General features: G+C 36.7%; 1 protein-coding gene across 3 annotated transcripts in view; it reads right to left on the bottom strand.

Moving 5' to 3' along the window:
- Positions 1–1,533: 1,533 nt before the first annotated feature.
- The window catches only part of GABRB2 (gamma-aminobutyric acid type A receptor subunit beta2), a 170,821-nt gene continuing 153,786 nt past the window's right edge, over positions 1,534–18,568 (bottom strand). For 2 of the 3 annotated variants that reach the window (XM_055719384.1, XM_055719385.1), the window contains 2 exons: positions 9,383–9,433; positions 1,534–5,797 (listed from right to left, as the gene is read on the bottom strand). In XM_055719384.1, the coding sequence (XP_055575359.1) occupies positions 5,450–5,797; positions 9,383–9,433 (399 nt within the window). In that variant the 3' untranslated portion in view covers positions 1,534–5,449. The remainder of the gene's footprint in view (positions 5,798–9,382; positions 9,434–18,568) is intronic. The other variant, XM_055719386.1, reaches the window with a different exon arrangement.

Raw genomic sequence — 18,568 nt, 5'->3', positions numbered from 1 at the left:
TGTTCTTTTTGTCTTCAACTGAAAGTAACAGGACAGACCATGAACAATACAGCCTGGTGAGTATCTGTCAAATGACAGTAACAGTGAAAACATACAAAATGTTATCAAATTGGAATAGATGACCTCATGTCTGAAAAACATTAAAAAAATACAAACCTTAGTATGAAAGTAGAGGTGAGATTTTCATTATTTAAGTTTCATTTTTTGTCAAAGCACTTACAAAGAAAATAATTTTATACTTATGAAATGTTAGTGTTGCATATTCTCGTAGAGATTATCTATTTCAATTTTATATTAATGGATATTTAAATTATTACTATTTTTACAAAGTAGAATAGGGCAGTCTTTTTAATCAACATTCCATTTGCTCCTTAAAAATTTGGACAAAGTTCCTAGTGCATTTTATTAAGCTTTACCTTTGGTGTTAAGCAGTGACTTATTAGATTTCCCTTTTAAACAATTTCTGGAGTGAAGATTCTTTGGCTTTGGGGAATATGCTATCTAACGACAGTCAAACAACCTTTTTTTTTTTTTTTAAAGAAAAATATAAGTTTACTATTAGATACCATAAAAGATACAGATTTCAGAAACAGACAGACGCAATATGCAGGCTTTCTGTAATGAAATCACCAACAGCTGAATTCTCACTTACCCTGGATTCCTCCACCTCTCCACTCACTGGAGCAACATAAAGGTGCCTTACTGTAAGTGAAAACCAGGCCCTATTTTTTACGCTAATCCGAGTACTGAGTGCCAAGCTACTATCTTCCGTTGCCTGAACATTTTAACCATACAAAAGAATCAATTGTTCTAGCAGTAACATTGATGCAATGGCTATTTTACACCACAGTACCTTCTGTACTTTTTTATATCTGGAATCCAAATCTGTTTATGCAAAAGGGTGTTTAAATTACTCTGCTAGAGCACTGCAATTATTGTACTTAGTAAAAAAAATTCACTAAACAATTACTGTATCTATCGACTGCTCATTTACAGCTTATTTAATTATTTACATAATTTTAGGACACATTAACCTAAACCATAAGTAGAATTAGCTTTTTGCCTTACCATAAAGTACAAATTAGAAGTTAAAAATGTTTAAGAAATCTGATAATATTTACACACGTTCAGCTTAAGTTATGGTTGCTCACATTGTATGTTCTATGTACACATAGCAAAATGTTATGATCACTACTGATATAGTATTGTACCCTGGCCATCCCACCCTAGATTATTTTATAGAAATAGTTAATATTTTTGCCTTTTTTTTTTTCCCTTGGTTCCCTAAAGAATTTGTTGGTTTTCAAAACTTACTAGTGGACAATGCTGTTATAAAAAGAGAGAGAAGAAATAGGCAAGCAATGTGAGGACTAGTCTAATTTCAGATGCTAGGAGGTACAGTACTATCATCATGTCAAACGGTGCAATGCTCCATACGAATTATAAGCATTGATCTGCTGATATAGAAATGCCCAGTTACCCTGTATAGTAAGTTGTTTGTTGTTTTTTTTTTTTAAATACATTAACCTTTTCTTCTCAAAAATATATTCATACACTGGTTGATGGTAGAAACAAAACTATTATTAGCTTATTCCTTTAACACGCCAACACATAAATGTCTGTGCATATATATACTCAGAACGTGTATATATACACACATATGTCCATATAGACATGTAGGTATATGTCCATATGCACATATAGTTGGAAAATGTTTAACATCTGTTCTCTTATGTTTAGTACTGTGTTATAATATAGAATTGGAACACAGTCTAATAATTACAGTGAAAATTAATTGAGGTTTAATTTCAATGCATATTTGTCTGAAATAAATAGAATTTTTTTTCCCCAGGTGTAAGACCACCACTCATTTTCTCTATGCATTGTGCTTTTGTACCTTACAGATTTTATGTCTTTTTTATATAGAATGAAAAACTCTCTGAAGAACTCTGTGACATGCTGTTTCTAAGACTCTGTTTTCCTCCCCTGGGAATGAGAAAAGAAATGGCCACAATGTCATTGCTTGAGTCTTTCTTCCCAGTCATTACAGTGTGATAGGATAGAAACATAACATTCCTTATGCAAACACAGAAATATGTTGCATGAATTTTCAGTTCTGAAAATGTGTATCATACCTATTAGCAGTCATGTACAGTATATATTTACAGATTGATCTCAAAGATTTCATTAAAACTGTGCCATGTTATAGTCATAATTTGCCCATGAATTTCACAAAGATGAAAAACACCTTAATTGCTGGCTATTATGTCTAAGAGAACAATAAAATGTGCAACTATAATTATATTACAAGGTTTATCTAAATTATTAACTTAGATATTTTGTTTATTGAAACTAACAACAATTAGCACGATTAAAAAGATCTAGAATATTCATGTTCGGTCAATTCCAAAGTAAAAGCAAATTTATGCTCGTTTACCTGGAGGGTAGCACACATAGGAAACCCCGTATCGCATGTGTGTTGGCATAATTTCTCACTTTCACTCAAGTATCTCAGAAGAGGAGTAAGTGCTCACCTTGGGCTCGAGTCACGCTTTTCCCTTGACAGTGTCTCGCCAGTCTTACCCCCATCTTTTTGTATCACAGTGTTAAGCCTTAGTACAAAATGATAGAATCCTTCTCTTTTGCTAATTTTATACATCACATTAATAGCCAGAAGGATGTAGTAAAAGCAAAAGTGCTCCTTCCCCCCAGATAATATATCTTTCCTAGTGACACCTGAGCAGAAACCAGACATTTTCTTTCACTCTCTGAATAGCGACATCAGAGAGTATTATGGCTTGTACTGTAACTTCAGATAAATTAATGTGCAGTTCTAGGATTCAGTCTCTGTGGTTTTCATAACAGCTGATGCAGTAAACCAATGTGGAGTCAACATATTCTCTGTAAGATTTTATATTTGACGTGTATCAACCACAAACGGGCTGTGAGCTCCCTGTATTCACACTATGCTTCTGTGACATAAAAAAGGAGTTGGCAGCAATTTGTGAAATGAAAGAAAAGCTTGTACAGAAGAATACTATAAGACTGCTTTTATTTATGATAATTGATAGCATTTTTAAAGAACAGACTTAGAAGAGAAATACTGAATTTTGATGTGGCTCCTTTTCTTAGAATTGGGAACCAATTCCAGCATGATTCATACCTATCAGTTGAAATTCCAAATGCATCTACAAATCTTACTGCGTTATGCATGAAGTGCACTCAGAAACTAAGGATGTGAACAAAAAGCAACATTTTGACTTGGAAAGTTAACAGCATGATGAAAGCCTGCCTCTACGTATTGCAGAGCCTGAGCCTGGAGGCAGTACACCAACATACGCACAGATCCCTTGAAACCCACAGGTGCTGTGTCTGCCTGGCAAACCCCACTTCAGGCTCAAAAATATTCTCTCTGATTTGAGGCAGAAATAAGCATATGATATGCTCAAAACAAAGTCAGGAAATTGGCCTCTTAGTTCCCAAAATTGTTTTCCTCCTATCACTGTTATTCACTGTCAAATGTGGGAAAACCCCACAGAAACTTGTAATAAAATCACTCTTTTAAAGCAAGAACAAAAGATTCAAATAAAATATTTTATGAAAAATATTCTTAAGAACTAGCTTAAAGTATCGCCAAAGGAATACCTAATGGGGGAAAAAAGTATCTGCCTGAAAAAAATTCCTTTATTATTTGGAAGCTACTTGAATTCTAGGTTCTTTCAGAAATTTGTACACAGGTGAGAGGTAGCATAGATACAACAGATGTGGCTTTTTCTTCATGAAATACTTTGTGTCAAACAGTATTGGGGATTAAGTAAAAGCTATCAGGAATTTATACTTTTTATACAGTTCTTACAAAGTGGTTTGTTTGTTTGTTTTTTTTAATTACAGAAAAAGGTTCCACAACAGACTAAACGGGAAACTCTGCTTTGGCTATAAAACTACTTTCTGTCTATTCTATTTCATCTGTAAGACTAAAGCTCTATGGGTTGAAAAAAAACCACAAACCCAACCTTTTATTTAGAAAAGTTTCCTAAAGCAAAACTGAAGTTTGCTACTTTTTCAATGGAAATCACCCTAAAGCAGGAAACATTCAGGAGTGTAATTAAATTCTTAAAGTGATGGCTTAGCAAATTTTTCCCTTTAAAACAGTGCATTAAGGAAAAAAAAAAAAAATCAAAAGCGAAACCATATTGCCTAATCCAGACTGAGAAAATACACTCAGTATTTTTTCTACTGAAATACATATGCTTGGACGGTTGCTGTTGAAAGAGGTATGATACCTTTAATCAAACTGGATGTGAGGTGTTAAGCGTAATGACAGTAGCAAGCACAACACTGGAAAGATTGCAAACTTGGAAGAAATCACACAACTCCACATAAGTATTTCAGACTAAGGTATGTACTATAACTGACAACATTCAATTGCACAGTATACATATATGTGTGTGTGTATGTCTGTGTGTGTATATACACACACTTTAACATATACGTAGCCTTCCCTCCCCTTGGCCCTGTATTTTACAACTGCTTTCCAGCTCTCCCTACCCTAGAAAGGCAGGGCACCATTGGTTTCCTTCAGCCACCTCGAGAATTACTATTTGGCCAACCAATTTTGGCACTTTGGACAGATGGTTTGCTTTCCCCAACACAAAACAGCAGCGTATCTCCCCATTCAGAATTAATGCATTTTTATACCATTGCTACATTCCTCGATTGGTCACCACTACAGCCACTTTGACTGTGAACATGTGTTCTCTCTTTAAAATCCAGACAAAACTAGTGCTTTTTGCTTCAGTTTCTGTGCAAACACCCAACCCTAATATTACCAGTCAAAGGTTTAGTTCTTTCAATAAATAACAGGAAATACCTAAATATGGTTGGGAAACCTCTGACCATCATAATCTTGGAAAGATGATAGGCACTACTTGTTTTCAAGTTTACACATTTAAAAGGTAAAGTGTGGATGTTTCATAAGCACGATAACAACTTAGTACACTCTTCTAAGTGTAGATGCATGGCTCGGCTGTGCAGTTTCTCTGGGAATGGTATGTACTGCTGTTGAAACTAGAACTTGTTTCTCAAATGCTGTTGTACAATGTGTATCACTAAACTCAAATGGCCATTAAAAAAAAAAAAGAAAAAGACAATTAAAAAAGAAAAGAGAGTGAGGGACAATGAGAGAAAAGCGATTGTCAAAATCCTATGCTTTCACGCTCAAAATGCACTTATATTTTGAGAAGGGGATATGTCCATACTACAACTTAACATATTTACGATTTAGCAGATACAACCAAAACATTATAAAAACAGACCATAGAGTGGGCCAGCAACTAAGGTGTTTTAAAATAACTTTTTGTCCTGAATAGAATTTTTCTAAGTCCCACTTTTGGCTGTACAACCGATTTGAAGAGAAATCCAGTTCTTGCTTCCTGCGTGGCTTTGTTTCTTAGTTCACATAGTAAAGCCAATAGACAATATTGAAGAAGGAAAAAACAACAGGGAAGAATATGCGCGACCATCTATCTATGGCATTTACATCAGTCAAGTCAGGAATGGTAATTTTCAGTTGAGATGCACGTCTCCGTAGCCTACTTTTCTTCTGTGCCACATGTCGCTCCAGGGCGTTGCGACCGAAGCTGTGCCGGGGTAAGCCAGCTTTCCGGTACTGGATGCTTGAAGTGTCATACGCCAACATAGTGCTTCTAGGGTCCCCAAGCCCCATCACAGCCTCGGAGGCAGCCATCTCATTTTTAATTTCAAGTGTGCTCAGCAAAATATTTTCATGCGGATCCATCTGTAAAAAATAAGAAAACAGATTTAACAGGGAGAAAGAAGCGCGATCAGTTGCAAACTGAAGCCATGCTGACAAGGGCTAGCTAGATCTAACATTACTAATTCATTGGATGTCAGCCTGTCTAAAAGACTTTAAGCATAGCCGTGACTGTATTTATTGTCTTTTTTTTAAAAAAACAACAAAACAAAACAAAAACTCAGGGAGCAGTAAGGCCAGTATATTACAATGGAGTAACCGGTGTTGCCCTAGCCCCCATGGTCAGTGAGCAGAAGCAATACCTGGAAATGGAATATATGCTCAGCTCCTGAAAGTGGGATTCTGTCACTGGGTAGAGTTATCTGGGGCAAGTATTAAACTTTTCAGGGTTTTTAGAGGGAAATCAGAGGGGAAAGGGTCTGATTTTTGGGGTTCTCTTCTTTCAAATGAAAGCTTCTGTTCTGAAAAAAACCTTCAGGTATTCACAAGGTGTCTCTGCCTCTCTGAAATAAGGCCCCGAGCACTGCACAGAGAATGCAAGCCTTCAGTCCCTGTGTCCCTAACAGGACTCCTGATTACTGGGGCAAAGGCACCCACAGGGTCTGGCTACATCTAAGTGAAAACTCCATTCCCCAGCGCTAATGAATTTTGTAAATACGGTGCATGCTGTGGAGACCTGAATGCCGGGATAGCAGAGATCTGTGATTTCAAGCAAGGAAAAACATATACAGAGTGTAATCACATCAAATGTACATCGACAGTTGTTTCAATGGGTACTTTTAGCTACTATATATATTTTTAAAGGCAGCTCAGTGAAAAAAATATTAATGCATTGTTGTAAAGAAACCCCTTAGACAATCAATGGGATTTCAAAGATGAGAAAGTAAATTCTGCTCTTAGGCAATCTGGAGTAGATCTGAAGTATGGTAGGAGAACTTCAAAATAATCCATTTATAGAAAACAAATATAAGGTTATTTAGGAAGTTCTAATCCTCCTCAGTCTTCCCTCCAAGTACATCTTTTGAACTGTGCAGTTACAGATTATAGTTAAATAAAAATACTTTAAAAAGCCATAATAGCTAATGAGCAGCTAATTCAGCACACTGACTTAGTGATGCTAGTACAGATATACTCCAGGCCAAATACGAGATGAAACTGTGCCAGAACTCCTTTAAAAGTAACTCAGTCACATTATTAATCATGTATACAATATACACCATAGTTATTATTGAAAGTGCCTTAACTGTGACTTCTGTGGGTTCCTAAACAATAAGATGGCATTAGTCTATTTTGTATTGTTTAGAAGCCAGCAGTCAGCAGCAGGTACCTTGCTGCACTACCCAGTATAGCATCGTATTTGCTGTTATTAAAAAAATCCCTACGTAATATTTCACATGGCATGGTGACAGAACTGGGTGGAAAACGCAGTGGGTTTTAGTAACATCCGCTGCACAGCGTTATGAACTGGGAAGTCAGTTACTCACCAAAGTACTTCGGACCTACTGAAACACTGCCATTTGAGTGATTACATCTGTTCAAGTGATGCATAAAAACTGACATTGCTGAGATGCCAGATTTCCTTCCCTCTCTTCACCCCCCACCAATCTCTGTGAGTTTGCACCCCTCTAGTTTCTTTATATTTTAGTTTTAGATGAAATGTTGCTTGCTTTTCAACAAAGCCATACAAAATATTTGAATTTTCTAGTGTGTCAGGGAATTCCGTCTTTTTTGAGAAGCACTAGAAAAATGGGAAAGTTGAGCTGGAACTCAAGAAAATATCCTTTAAGGCCTCCATAGGATGGTGTTGAGCATGGTGAGGAAGCACTGTGTGCCAGCCAGGCAGGTGGTCCAATCAGTTTTCCTCTGCATTAGACAAAACTAAGACAAAAAGAGGATTCTGCTACTGTAATACAAACTAAAGCAAACATATGCAAATCCTTTCAAATAGATCCATGAAACTTCTAAAGAGAGCTTTCAAATATTTTCTTATCATGAGTGGAGCTATTTAGAAAATTCTTCCATGATATTCGGGGTAAGAAAAAATTGGCTGCCATTTTTGGTATAATATTTCAGACAAATAGCAAGACTTTCAGTATCCTGGAAAGAAAAGCAATTACAGGCACTTGGCATTCATTGATCCCAAGGACAAAAAATAAGAAAAGAAAAAAAAAAAAGAAAGTATCTTACAAGAGGGGTGCAAAGCCATTTGGAAACTACATTTTTGATAGTTTCACATAGCCTTAAGACAAGAATAAAAATTTTAGTTTCCATGACATCAGGGGAAGCTTGGCATAACATCCACTACTACAACGGTTTTACCCCTTAGCCCAGAGGGTGGGTTATTTTCACCTCAATGTTGTGCATGCTAAGATACTATCTTTGGAAAGGTTTTAGTGCCAACAGATTGGTTCACATCTTAAATCTTCTTAGGATGAAACTACTTTAAACATTTTATCCATTTGATCTGCAATGATATTAGAAATTTGAGTGCTGTTTACACACTCATATACTTTCAATGCAACACAAATGCAAGAAAAAACATTTTAGTCTACTATAGTCAGATACAGACATGCTTTACCGACATGATATCACTCCTTCAGTTAACTTTTTGATTTGATTCTTTTGTCACTTCTATTCTCATTTCAGTAAATTTCTTAACACAGCAAATTGTGGCAGATATCTCGTAATCTTGGCAGCAGTTAGTAAGATTAGCGATGCTGAGCAGAAAAAACATTTGGCAATATTTTAAACTACCTTCCAGGGCAAAGTGTCTTCTTCTGCACATATCACACTGATATCAGAGTTGAAGCACAGCATTTTTCAATATTTCAAGAATTTTTCAGAAGAAATAATGCAAAATTAGCGATGGGCGAACCTTCAAGTGTTAGAATAGCCAGGTAAGCACCACAGAGGTCAGGTGCTTCTTAAGCACTCATGTGACCCTCCTGCACCTGGAACAGTGGATTGACTATAACAAGAACTGCATTTTTCATGGTATTTTGAATTCCCAATCTGAAAAATTCCCCAAGTTCCAATCCAAAAGTAGAAATGAATGTGAAAATAAAAAATAAACAACAACAAGAAGAAAGAAAGAAATTAACCTAAGTTTTCAACCTTTGACAAAAGGTTCCTTGTCAGATTAGAGAGAGCTGGGAGTGTTCTTTCCATCAAGTAGGTTCGCCCAACTCTAAATAAAACATGCTTTTGTAACTAAGTGAAGCCTGAGATAGAATGACAATGAATTACATTTATTGTACACAGCACCGCCCATTCAAAAGGATCCCAAAGCGCTTTACAAGCATTAGAAAGAAGAACCACTTCACTTCCGAGTGAAGTGCAATGTGGTGACTGACAGTGCAGAACAATACACTACATTTTAGTCAAGGCAATGGAGAATGCTGTAGCCAATTGAAACTATGGGGTGGGTGAGTGGTGGTGGGGAATGTTAGGTAAGCAGAACAGTTACATAAATTGGTATTTGGCCAGGTGCTTGGGGTTGAGATGACCACGCTATAAAAAAGTGCCATGGGATCTTTAATGACCATAAGTGGTCAGGACCTGAATTTTAAGTCTCTGAGGATATAAACATTAGAAAACAATGAAAGATACCTTTGTTGAATACATTTCTGGACAATGATATGTGCCAATTATTCTTCTGTCCTGCAAGTTAATAAAATCAAGACCAGATTCCTTAGAGATAAGGCAGCTATTATCTTTCATTTAAAATTAAAGCACTCTAGGGTAATAATAGGACAACTAATTAAAAGATATAGGGACCTCTAAGCCAACAATTAGCATCGGTATGTTCTGGCTTCAGAGGTGCTGTTACTGCCTTGCTCTGCTCCTCAAGGTAACATAACGTTGTGATGTAAATGTGTTTTTTCCAGCTGGTCACTTGACCAAGGAAGACATGATGATATGAAAACAATTGTTAAAATTATTCTGGGGGAAAAGTAAGTGTAAAAGTGGTTTCAGAAGGAGGTGGAAGAAAGTTAAAAAGATCTCTTGGTGCTGAAGGGTTGTTCAACCATAGAACTAGACTCTTTATGGTGAACAAAAGAGTTCAAACTTAATGGAGAAATTCCCAGGGACAAGAAAGGAAGGGAAGATGAACATGAAGAAAAAAGCAGCAGCAAGTACCATGGAAAGAAAAGGTGAAAGCAGAAGTGGAAGAGAAATGACTGGAGCTCAGCAACCATGCAAGAGGGTGGGGTTTTTATAAATCCGTCTTAAAGGTGGATGACAAAAATATATGATGTAAATGATGTTCACTTGTAGGTCCAGGTCAACTGGAAGAACAGCTGACTCTGGAGCCTTGAAAGAGACCACAACCTTTTTTGTTGGCCTCAAACAAAGGGAATACACAGGAAAGTGTAGAAATGTTACCATTATATATTCTTCCTGCTACCTAGAAACTCCAAAATGATGGCTTTCTTGAGGAATTCCTCTTACACCAATACATTAGCAACTGTAAAATACAAGGCAATTACAGCTCCCACACACATACGTATGTACATTACGAATCGTCCGAGGATGACCAGATCTCTGAAACTACTAACGTCAACTAAATCAGCATCTTGGTGATAAAGCTTTACTGTTATTCCAAACACAGCTTTATAGTAGGAGGTATATTTATAGCGATGAATTGGAAAGATAGAATATTGACATTTTTCCTTCCTCATATACTGTTTATTTTCATCTATAACCTTCAATTACAGGCAGGTACTGATGGCTCATTCTAGGCAGAATGGCTCAGAAACCATGGATAAAATAGACAGCAGGGCTGGAATTTCTGATGGAAAAACCTTGTAAAACAAAACAGTTGTTAATTCAAAAGTTTTTGTTAAGTAGGGCTGCCATTAGTTAAAAGCAAAATACGGTGAGCTAAACCATGAAGGGAAAACAGAAGTATACCTAGTCTGTTAAAAAGATTAACACCTGAGATTAGGGCTCAGCAGCTATATCCTGAGATTAGGGCTTAACATTTATATGTCCTGTAAATCGACATTTTTAAGAACTGAGGGACAGAAATAAAAATCCCTTTTGCAATGAAGACCAACATGACATGCCTAGACATATAATTTAATTTGTTATAGATAAAGACCTTGGTACTATCTATAGCCTAGCTTCCCATCTCTCAGCAGCTCAGATTTCCTTGGAAAACCAGTACCATCCCATTCCTGACTAGTCACAACATCTCTAGCAAGATTAGGTGAAGTATGAAGTGCACTTTACATGTAATAGGGATCTTCCACCTCATCAGCAAAGTCTGACTTATTGATTGGGAACCACTGATGCCTGGGGACTGCACTGACTACACGAGACAACGTGCGGAAGGCAGATAGTCTTGTATAAGCTGCTGCTAGGTACACTCTGGAAGAAAAAAGAATTAATGATTTTCAAATGGCACCTGCTTAAAGCTATTACAGGCATTTTTGACACGATAAGCAAGTCTACTGAGATAAAGCTATATGAACTTATAAAGCACAAATGCCTGATGTTTCAAAATATCCACATTTGAAACAGCCCTAAGAATGTAACAACCGCTGCATTTCCATTGTCTGGACAGCACCAAATTTATCGCCAGTACCACAGTAACTATTGATGAAACCATGGATTGGCTCAGACTGCATCATACACCTAAGATTTGGGTCAGGCTGATTGGTTTCAGGCCAGAAAATCCAGAGAAACTCTGCAAATTAAATCAGGGTTTTCTTTAGGATCTTTTAAAGCCTAAAAATCTAAGCAAAAACCCAAGAGACCTGTGAGAATTTAAAAATAAAGTGAGAGAAAGTGCAAGATCTGCTCACAGAGCTGCAACACTGTTATAACTACTTATAATTTGACTCCTAGGCATCCAGTTTTACCCTCTGATACATGTCATTCCTTGATCACTATCATTAGGAACACATCCACAATTTAGCTGTAAGGATTGTACGATTCTGGAGAAATGGTTGAAAACATACACTTTCCTTTGGCATCCATTACTTCCACACAAGGTTCCCTACTTAAGACATTCAGAATAAGTGCCCACATAAAATGAAAAAGGCTAAAGTATCTTTGGCTTGATGACATTTGAATATAAATCAAGAAACATGAACTTGTTCAAACTGATGCACAGAATCTAATGTTCTAAATGAAAAGCCAACAGGCAAAATAGGCAAAATCAGGACTGCTTGTTTGAATTATGGCACAGAATAGGAAAAAATGGAGAAATGGTCTACTGGTGTCCTGTCCTCAGCTTGAACCTTACACCAACATCTTCTAAAATACCCCAAAATCATCCCTGGGGTTTTGGGAGTAAAAGAAGATAAATAACCTTAGCCCACCAAAAAAGAAAAACAGAGTACACTGTGATTCTGTAGAAAAACGTCTTCTCCTATTTCACTTTTGGACGAGATAATTCAGTCCAATGCAAACCCTGGTAAAGTGGAAGGAATAAATTATATAAGTAAGGCCATGATGTTGTACTACATGTAATTTCCATTCAAGTGCAGCAAATATAGTTGATCATAAAAAGTAAATAGATATCTGATGCAGGAAATGAGCTCGTAACTTTACTTAAGCAGATACATTAATTTAATGGGACTTAAATATAAGGTTAGCCACGTTTTCAAGTGATTTCCTGTGAATGAGACTTTCACTCTCAATCCAAAACCAGAATCATGCATATACACATAAGGAGGAAACAATTTTGGGGTTTTTTAACCTGCAAGAACTTATCACAGTGGTGGAGCTAAATATTAGTTAAGGAGAATTCTAACTGGGAAGTCTTCAAATTGGAATAAGGTTCACATTGATGAAATTTGAAGGTAGTTGCCCTCCTATCTGGAAATTTCAGGTACAGGTTTCTTTTTCCTCCAGAAGATTGCAAAACCCTCACTCAGATCAAAACAGTTCTTTGTAAGTGATTCTATCTTAAAAATCAAATTCTTCCATGAAAGAAGAAACCTCCCTTATGTTAAAGGTAAGCATCAACGACTTCTCTAGGAGAAAAGTTGAAAAAATAAAAAAATTAATACCTTTGAACTTTCTGAAAGTATTTATTTTTACAAAACAAATTTTATAAATAATAAAAGGGGAAAAATATCAATCTTTCACTAAAAATTAACAGGAAGGAAGCAATGCAGAACTGGAATTTTTAAAAATTCAGTTGCAATTTTCAACGACAATTTTTTACCATTGAGACATTTAGGAGGAAGCAAAGGCAAGTGCTTTGGAATAGAAGTCTTCTGGGGCACCAGCTAACAACAGCTCTAAATGCTACCATTTTGGCAAGAAACAAGGTGTTAGGCAGCCCAGATTCTTATTAATACTGGTCTGGTGAAGTATTTGTTATTTATTTGTTAAAATATCACCCCACTTATGTCTATATAATTAAAGATATTATAGATGATATAAATGAATAACACATCAGCAAGAACCTGCATCCTAAGAGGTGCTCTCTTGCACCTGTGATAAATACGACCAAAATTTCATCAAACGTTCATTATGCCCATAAGCTAAGTCTCCTGTTACGCTGTCTTACAAAATGTACTTTAACAGATAGACCTAGCACCAAAAATCTGCTGCAGAAATATAGTGAAACTGCTTATACAAGACAGCTTCATGAAAGACGTAAAATGAATGGAACATCTGATCGTCATCACAACTGGCAAAATGTCCAAGATGTGATTTGGTGGATCTAGTTATGGTTTTGACATATGAACTGGAGAGTAAAAATAAGGCTGATAAGGTTGCTCCACTAAAACAGACTTCTGTACAATACATAGATGTTATTTTTCTTGTTTGAAGTTAAATCCAGTGTGCAAAGAACTATACAGCATATACTCATCATGAGAGAGGGTGGACTGTATGGCAGTCTGCCAGTATTTTAGCTGTCTGACCACGATATGCTCACGTCTCAAAAGATTTAGGCTTGTGATTTTGGGGAACACCAGCAGCATAGTCCTTGGGGCCAACCCAAAAATTAACATGGCCAGAAGCAGCATGAGGGCCAAGGAAAAACTATGGGAGCAGTGACAAAGGCCAGATAAAACACTGGAAAGAAACTGATTAATTCAACAAAAAAAATTAAAAGAAAAGCCTTGAGGTTTTCCTGTGGAAAATCACAGATGAGTTTTAATTATAAATAAAATAAAGATTCCTTTTTAACTTTTGACAATGAATTTCTGAACTAAAAAAGATCTAGAAAGCTACTAGTTATGATCACGTTCAGAACTGATCTAAAAGCCTGAAATACCACCAGTTTCATGGCTATAATACTGCAAGGCTCAGAGGAACTAGTCCTGACGTTATTAAAATGTAAAGTTTTCTGCTTTAAAATAATAATAATAATCGGAATTTGTTGACTGAATTAGAACATTCCTATTTGTACGCTAAGAGTCTGCTGTTCTGGGGAGAGTCTAGTGACAAGACTGAAGAAACTTTGTTGCCAAGACATGGTTAGTCATTTCAAGATTTGTTTCTAAGTAAATTTCTGTGTTTGCAAAATATATACCAATATTATGCATCATTGCAAATGTTGTATTATACTTCAATTGTTTTTGCGTACGCATTAATTCTAGAGAAAATAAAAACTGTATTATAGTTTTCTCCCTGACACGTTGGGGGCTTTTTTGCTTGTAAATTTAAACCAAACTTGAGTTTGACTAGTTAAACATATTATAGTCCTATAGCAATATATACACACACATAAAATATAGATATGGACAGTAGAATTTCAGAACACATTTAAAATGATGTAAAAAAGACTGGGTTTTTTGGCAATAGTATGCAGTTTGTTCCTGACACACATAATTTTATGGAAAGAAGAGAAACAAATAGTTTACTAACAGGCAAACATGGTAGGTGTTTATGTAGAATATGAATGTGTTCAACTTTGTAAAAGTTTCGTAAGATACATTTCAGGAAGGGTGATCTACTCACAACTGAGAAAGCTATTAATGAATTAATGAGACAAAATATAGCACTTTTTTTTTTAATTGCAGATTATTGTATATTGTATATGCCTCATGATATAAAAAGGAAGAAGAAATAAAAGCTGATGAATCATCCCTGCCAATAGCTAGCCCTCTTCAGACAACACCTACGTGGAATCATCTTTTGGGTCTTCTCTGGCTGTATTGTCAGATAATTTAATAAACAAGAGACTTTCCAGGCAACAACTTAAACTTATGTAAGGGCACTTTTCCTACCCAGAACTGCTGTGTCTTGAAAGTATAAACCCTCAGAATTCCATCTAGCAAAACGTGAGCTAAAATCTTCCATTTCTGAAGACCTTCATTTCCAGTTACCTGCAAGAACCTTCAGATACTCAAAGGACACAGGGACAGAAAGTGGCCCAAACAAAACATTACAAGGAAACAATCATGTTGATATAGGCTATATGACCTTTACTGTTGCATCCTTCAGGCCAGCCCAAAAGCATTGTTTCTGACATCGGTATTACCAGCAAGTTGAGTACATTTTCAGGCCACGAGAAGGATGGGCACATAAGGCTTTTTGTACATAGCTTTAAGATGCATGAAGTTTAGGGAGAAGGCTCAACAAGTTTTTTCGGTGGGGAGGAAAACTAAACTGAAGTCTCCCACACTTCTATAAAAAGGAAGGGAGATGTAAGAATAAACAAGACAGATTTCTATGTTGTAATTTAATCTTATATTCTCAATTCTTAAGACTACTATCTAAGGAGTAAAAAGATATATTCACATATATAGACATCTAAGTCTCTACATATATATGCACATACTAAAATTTAGGCATACTCTTACCAATCCTAATCTTTTTCCTCAGTTATGTGAGAAACTGACTCTTGGTTCTCTACATGCAGAACTCTGGGAAAGCAGCTAGTATCCAAAAGAATAAGTAACTAAGTGAATTAACTGATAAACATAGGGCTTCATAGTCCAGCAGGACTGTTTCATTAAATTTAACATACATGTATACAAAACAAACCCTAATTCTCTTAAAAAAAAAAGAATATATGTAAGATAGTATTCAATTTGTACATGTCTAAGTGGATGCCTAATTCATATGCTCCATTGACAATATTTTATTATGAATACTGCCAGATATGTTATTCCTAGGTTGCTTGGGCTATTCTACTCATTAACCTTGCTCTGTCTTCACCCTCACACAAGACAAGCAGCCTCTGTGGCATGCTGCAGGGAGCCTGCATCGTGTCTCTCCTGGGAATCAGAATGTTTCCACTGTTGGGGACGGGGGGAAGATTCTGAGGGGAAAATATTTTTGAAATATTGGGGAAAAGTCTTTAGAATGTGTTGTAACGCAGCAATTTTGGGGGTATTTAATAGCGTTGGAAGTATTAAATTGATTCAATCTAGGAACTCTTATAGCCTAAAGAGCAAAAAAAACAAAGGTAAAGCATCATAATTAATAGTTACGGATAGATTATAGATGGGCAAAAACTAGAAAAGAGGGATTTGAAATATGCATCCCCCTTCTTACCAGTTTGAGATACTACCATTCTGATTATGTAAATGCTTCTGATATGAATTTTGGATCACCTGAAATCGATTTGCCCTAAATAAGACACAAGGATGCATTGCTATCTGCAAAGAGAAACAAAACATGATCATCTGAGACACTATAAATAAATCAAAGGGGCTGACAAACAGCCGTCTTCTATATTGTAATAGTATATTTACCACTTACTGCCACCCTAGCATACACAATCCAGTGATCTCAAGATTCAAGGCACAATGAGGTTACGTTCCCTAATACATAACATTTAAAGTTACAACTTATTTTTTGGATAGAAATTGGCTGACTCATGGCCATTCAATTAAAACTTGGCAAACTCTTTAGAGCTGATGTGTTTTGGGAAATTAATTCACCAAATTCACTAGCCAGGCACGCTTTCTGGACTGCAGCTATATACATTTCTTCTACTTCACTGTACACAGTTTGCCTTTTTTGTGCCTTATTTCCCCACAATTTGAAATAATGATATAAACTGCATTAATGGATTCTTTTTTGCAACCAAAAGTGTATTTTAATTCAGGGTCACAGGTGGATGGCAGGTTTGTAGATGCACTAGAAAAGCAAAAAGGATAACGTGCTTTAAACAAATGGAGTGTACATGCACTGGTCTTACATTAATTAAACATGGCATTCAAAGGAGCACGGCTGCAGAAATAAAATCTCACGCAGATGACTTGACCTTTATTCAGATGTCATGTGGAATACCACCACAGACCGTAGAAATAAATCACCTTCTGACTGCTTCTGCAAAGTGCTGCAGGATAAAACTAGAACTTCCTCAAATTTCACTCCTATCAAATCTCTGTTTTCAACAAAACACGAAGAGGCTGCCCAAGCACCCGGTGCTATTTCATTTGCAAGTTTTTTCATGGATAAGTCACGAATGTAAATTTAGGAGAAAGGTTAAGCTTTTATAATCCATGCCTACTTTTATTCCATGTCCTTCTAGAAACTGTGTAAGGAATACTTTCCCACCCTGGATCAAGAATCAATCTCCCTACAGTTTTACCCATACTGCAAACCAAAGCAAAACTCTCCTCGGAGGGGAAAGGAAAAGGATGAATACTTTCACTGAAATCTGCACAGTGGCAGCATTAGCTCCAGTGACATAGAGCAGTGAGGATTTGAAATTTTAGACTGAAATTTTAAGAGCTTCATGTTGCCTTAGTGTTTTAATAGCCTGCTCTGTTTATTAACTGAGTAGTGCACATAGTCATCTTAAAATTCCTCTTTTTTTCCAAAACCTTTTACATCTTGTTGTAAACATGTTTCACATTCTTACTCGTGTTTTATACTAGAAGTACCTCTACTGCGTAGGGTTCAAGGTGCAGCTCTATATAATAAATACTGACTCATTTTAGGTACCTTTGCAATAATTCACCCTCGCTAGAGATGCATTATATGTCTTCTTCAAATAGAAACAAACAAATATTGCTGTGAACTGAAAAGGCCAGAGGCAAGCCAGCAGTAAATCAGCGGGGAAATAAAGGCATTAGCCAAGCCTAAGCTAATGAGCATTGCTTTGGAGCACGGTGTATTATCTCAGGCCTGCAGCCCTGTTAATGCATCTTTGCACCTTACTCTAAAAACTGAGAGTGACCTTGTCTGTTGGCAGTGCACTGGAAACTGTCACAAACTGGCCTGCAAGGGGCCACATGGATTTATCAATGGCTTCACACTGGCTCAAGTCAACACACTTCACCTAATCCCACCCCTCCTTTCCAAAAGAGACATCTATGGATATGACAGTGGAAAAACCGCACAGGCTCTTCCGCTTATTCACTAGTAAAGTGATAAGTTTGGAAGCTGTCGTGGGAAATGGCAGGCAGCAAAGTAATATTCGAGCTGACTGTGCCATTTCCAAGTGTGCCACTGTAATGGATGGCACTGTTGGCACAATGGAACGGAGTATTCAGTCCTGCTCGAACAGCACACACACCTGAGCCAGCGACTCTGAAACTGGACCCCTGGGAAGGAGGATGCTGTGGCCCCAGTTCCTCACCAGACTATACAGTGTCCAGAGACTCCATCCTCAGCCTGCCCAGTTGCGTAGGTGAAATAATTAGGCGCAACTACTTGTGAAACAAGTAATTATATGGTCGTATCTGTCTTAAAACCCTGATAATGCAGTGGAGTTTTCTGAAAATGAGAGGTCTGAGGACAACTATTCAACTTTTCTAGTTAAACCTTGTCAGACTCTTTTCCTTGATCAAAAACTTGTAGGGGAAAAAACTCAGCAGCTGAGACAGCTTGTAGAGGAAGAAAGTTACCACGTTAAGTGCAGCTGAG

Source organism: Falco cherrug, chromosome 8 (assembly GCF_023634085.1).
Source record: "Falco cherrug isolate bFalChe1 chromosome 8, bFalChe1.pri, whole genome shotgun sequence".
In the NCBI taxonomy this organism is placed as follows: Eukaryota; Metazoa; Chordata; class Aves; order Falconiformes; family Falconidae; genus Falco; species Falco cherrug.
This window is presented reverse-complemented; position numbering and strand designations above follow the sequence as displayed.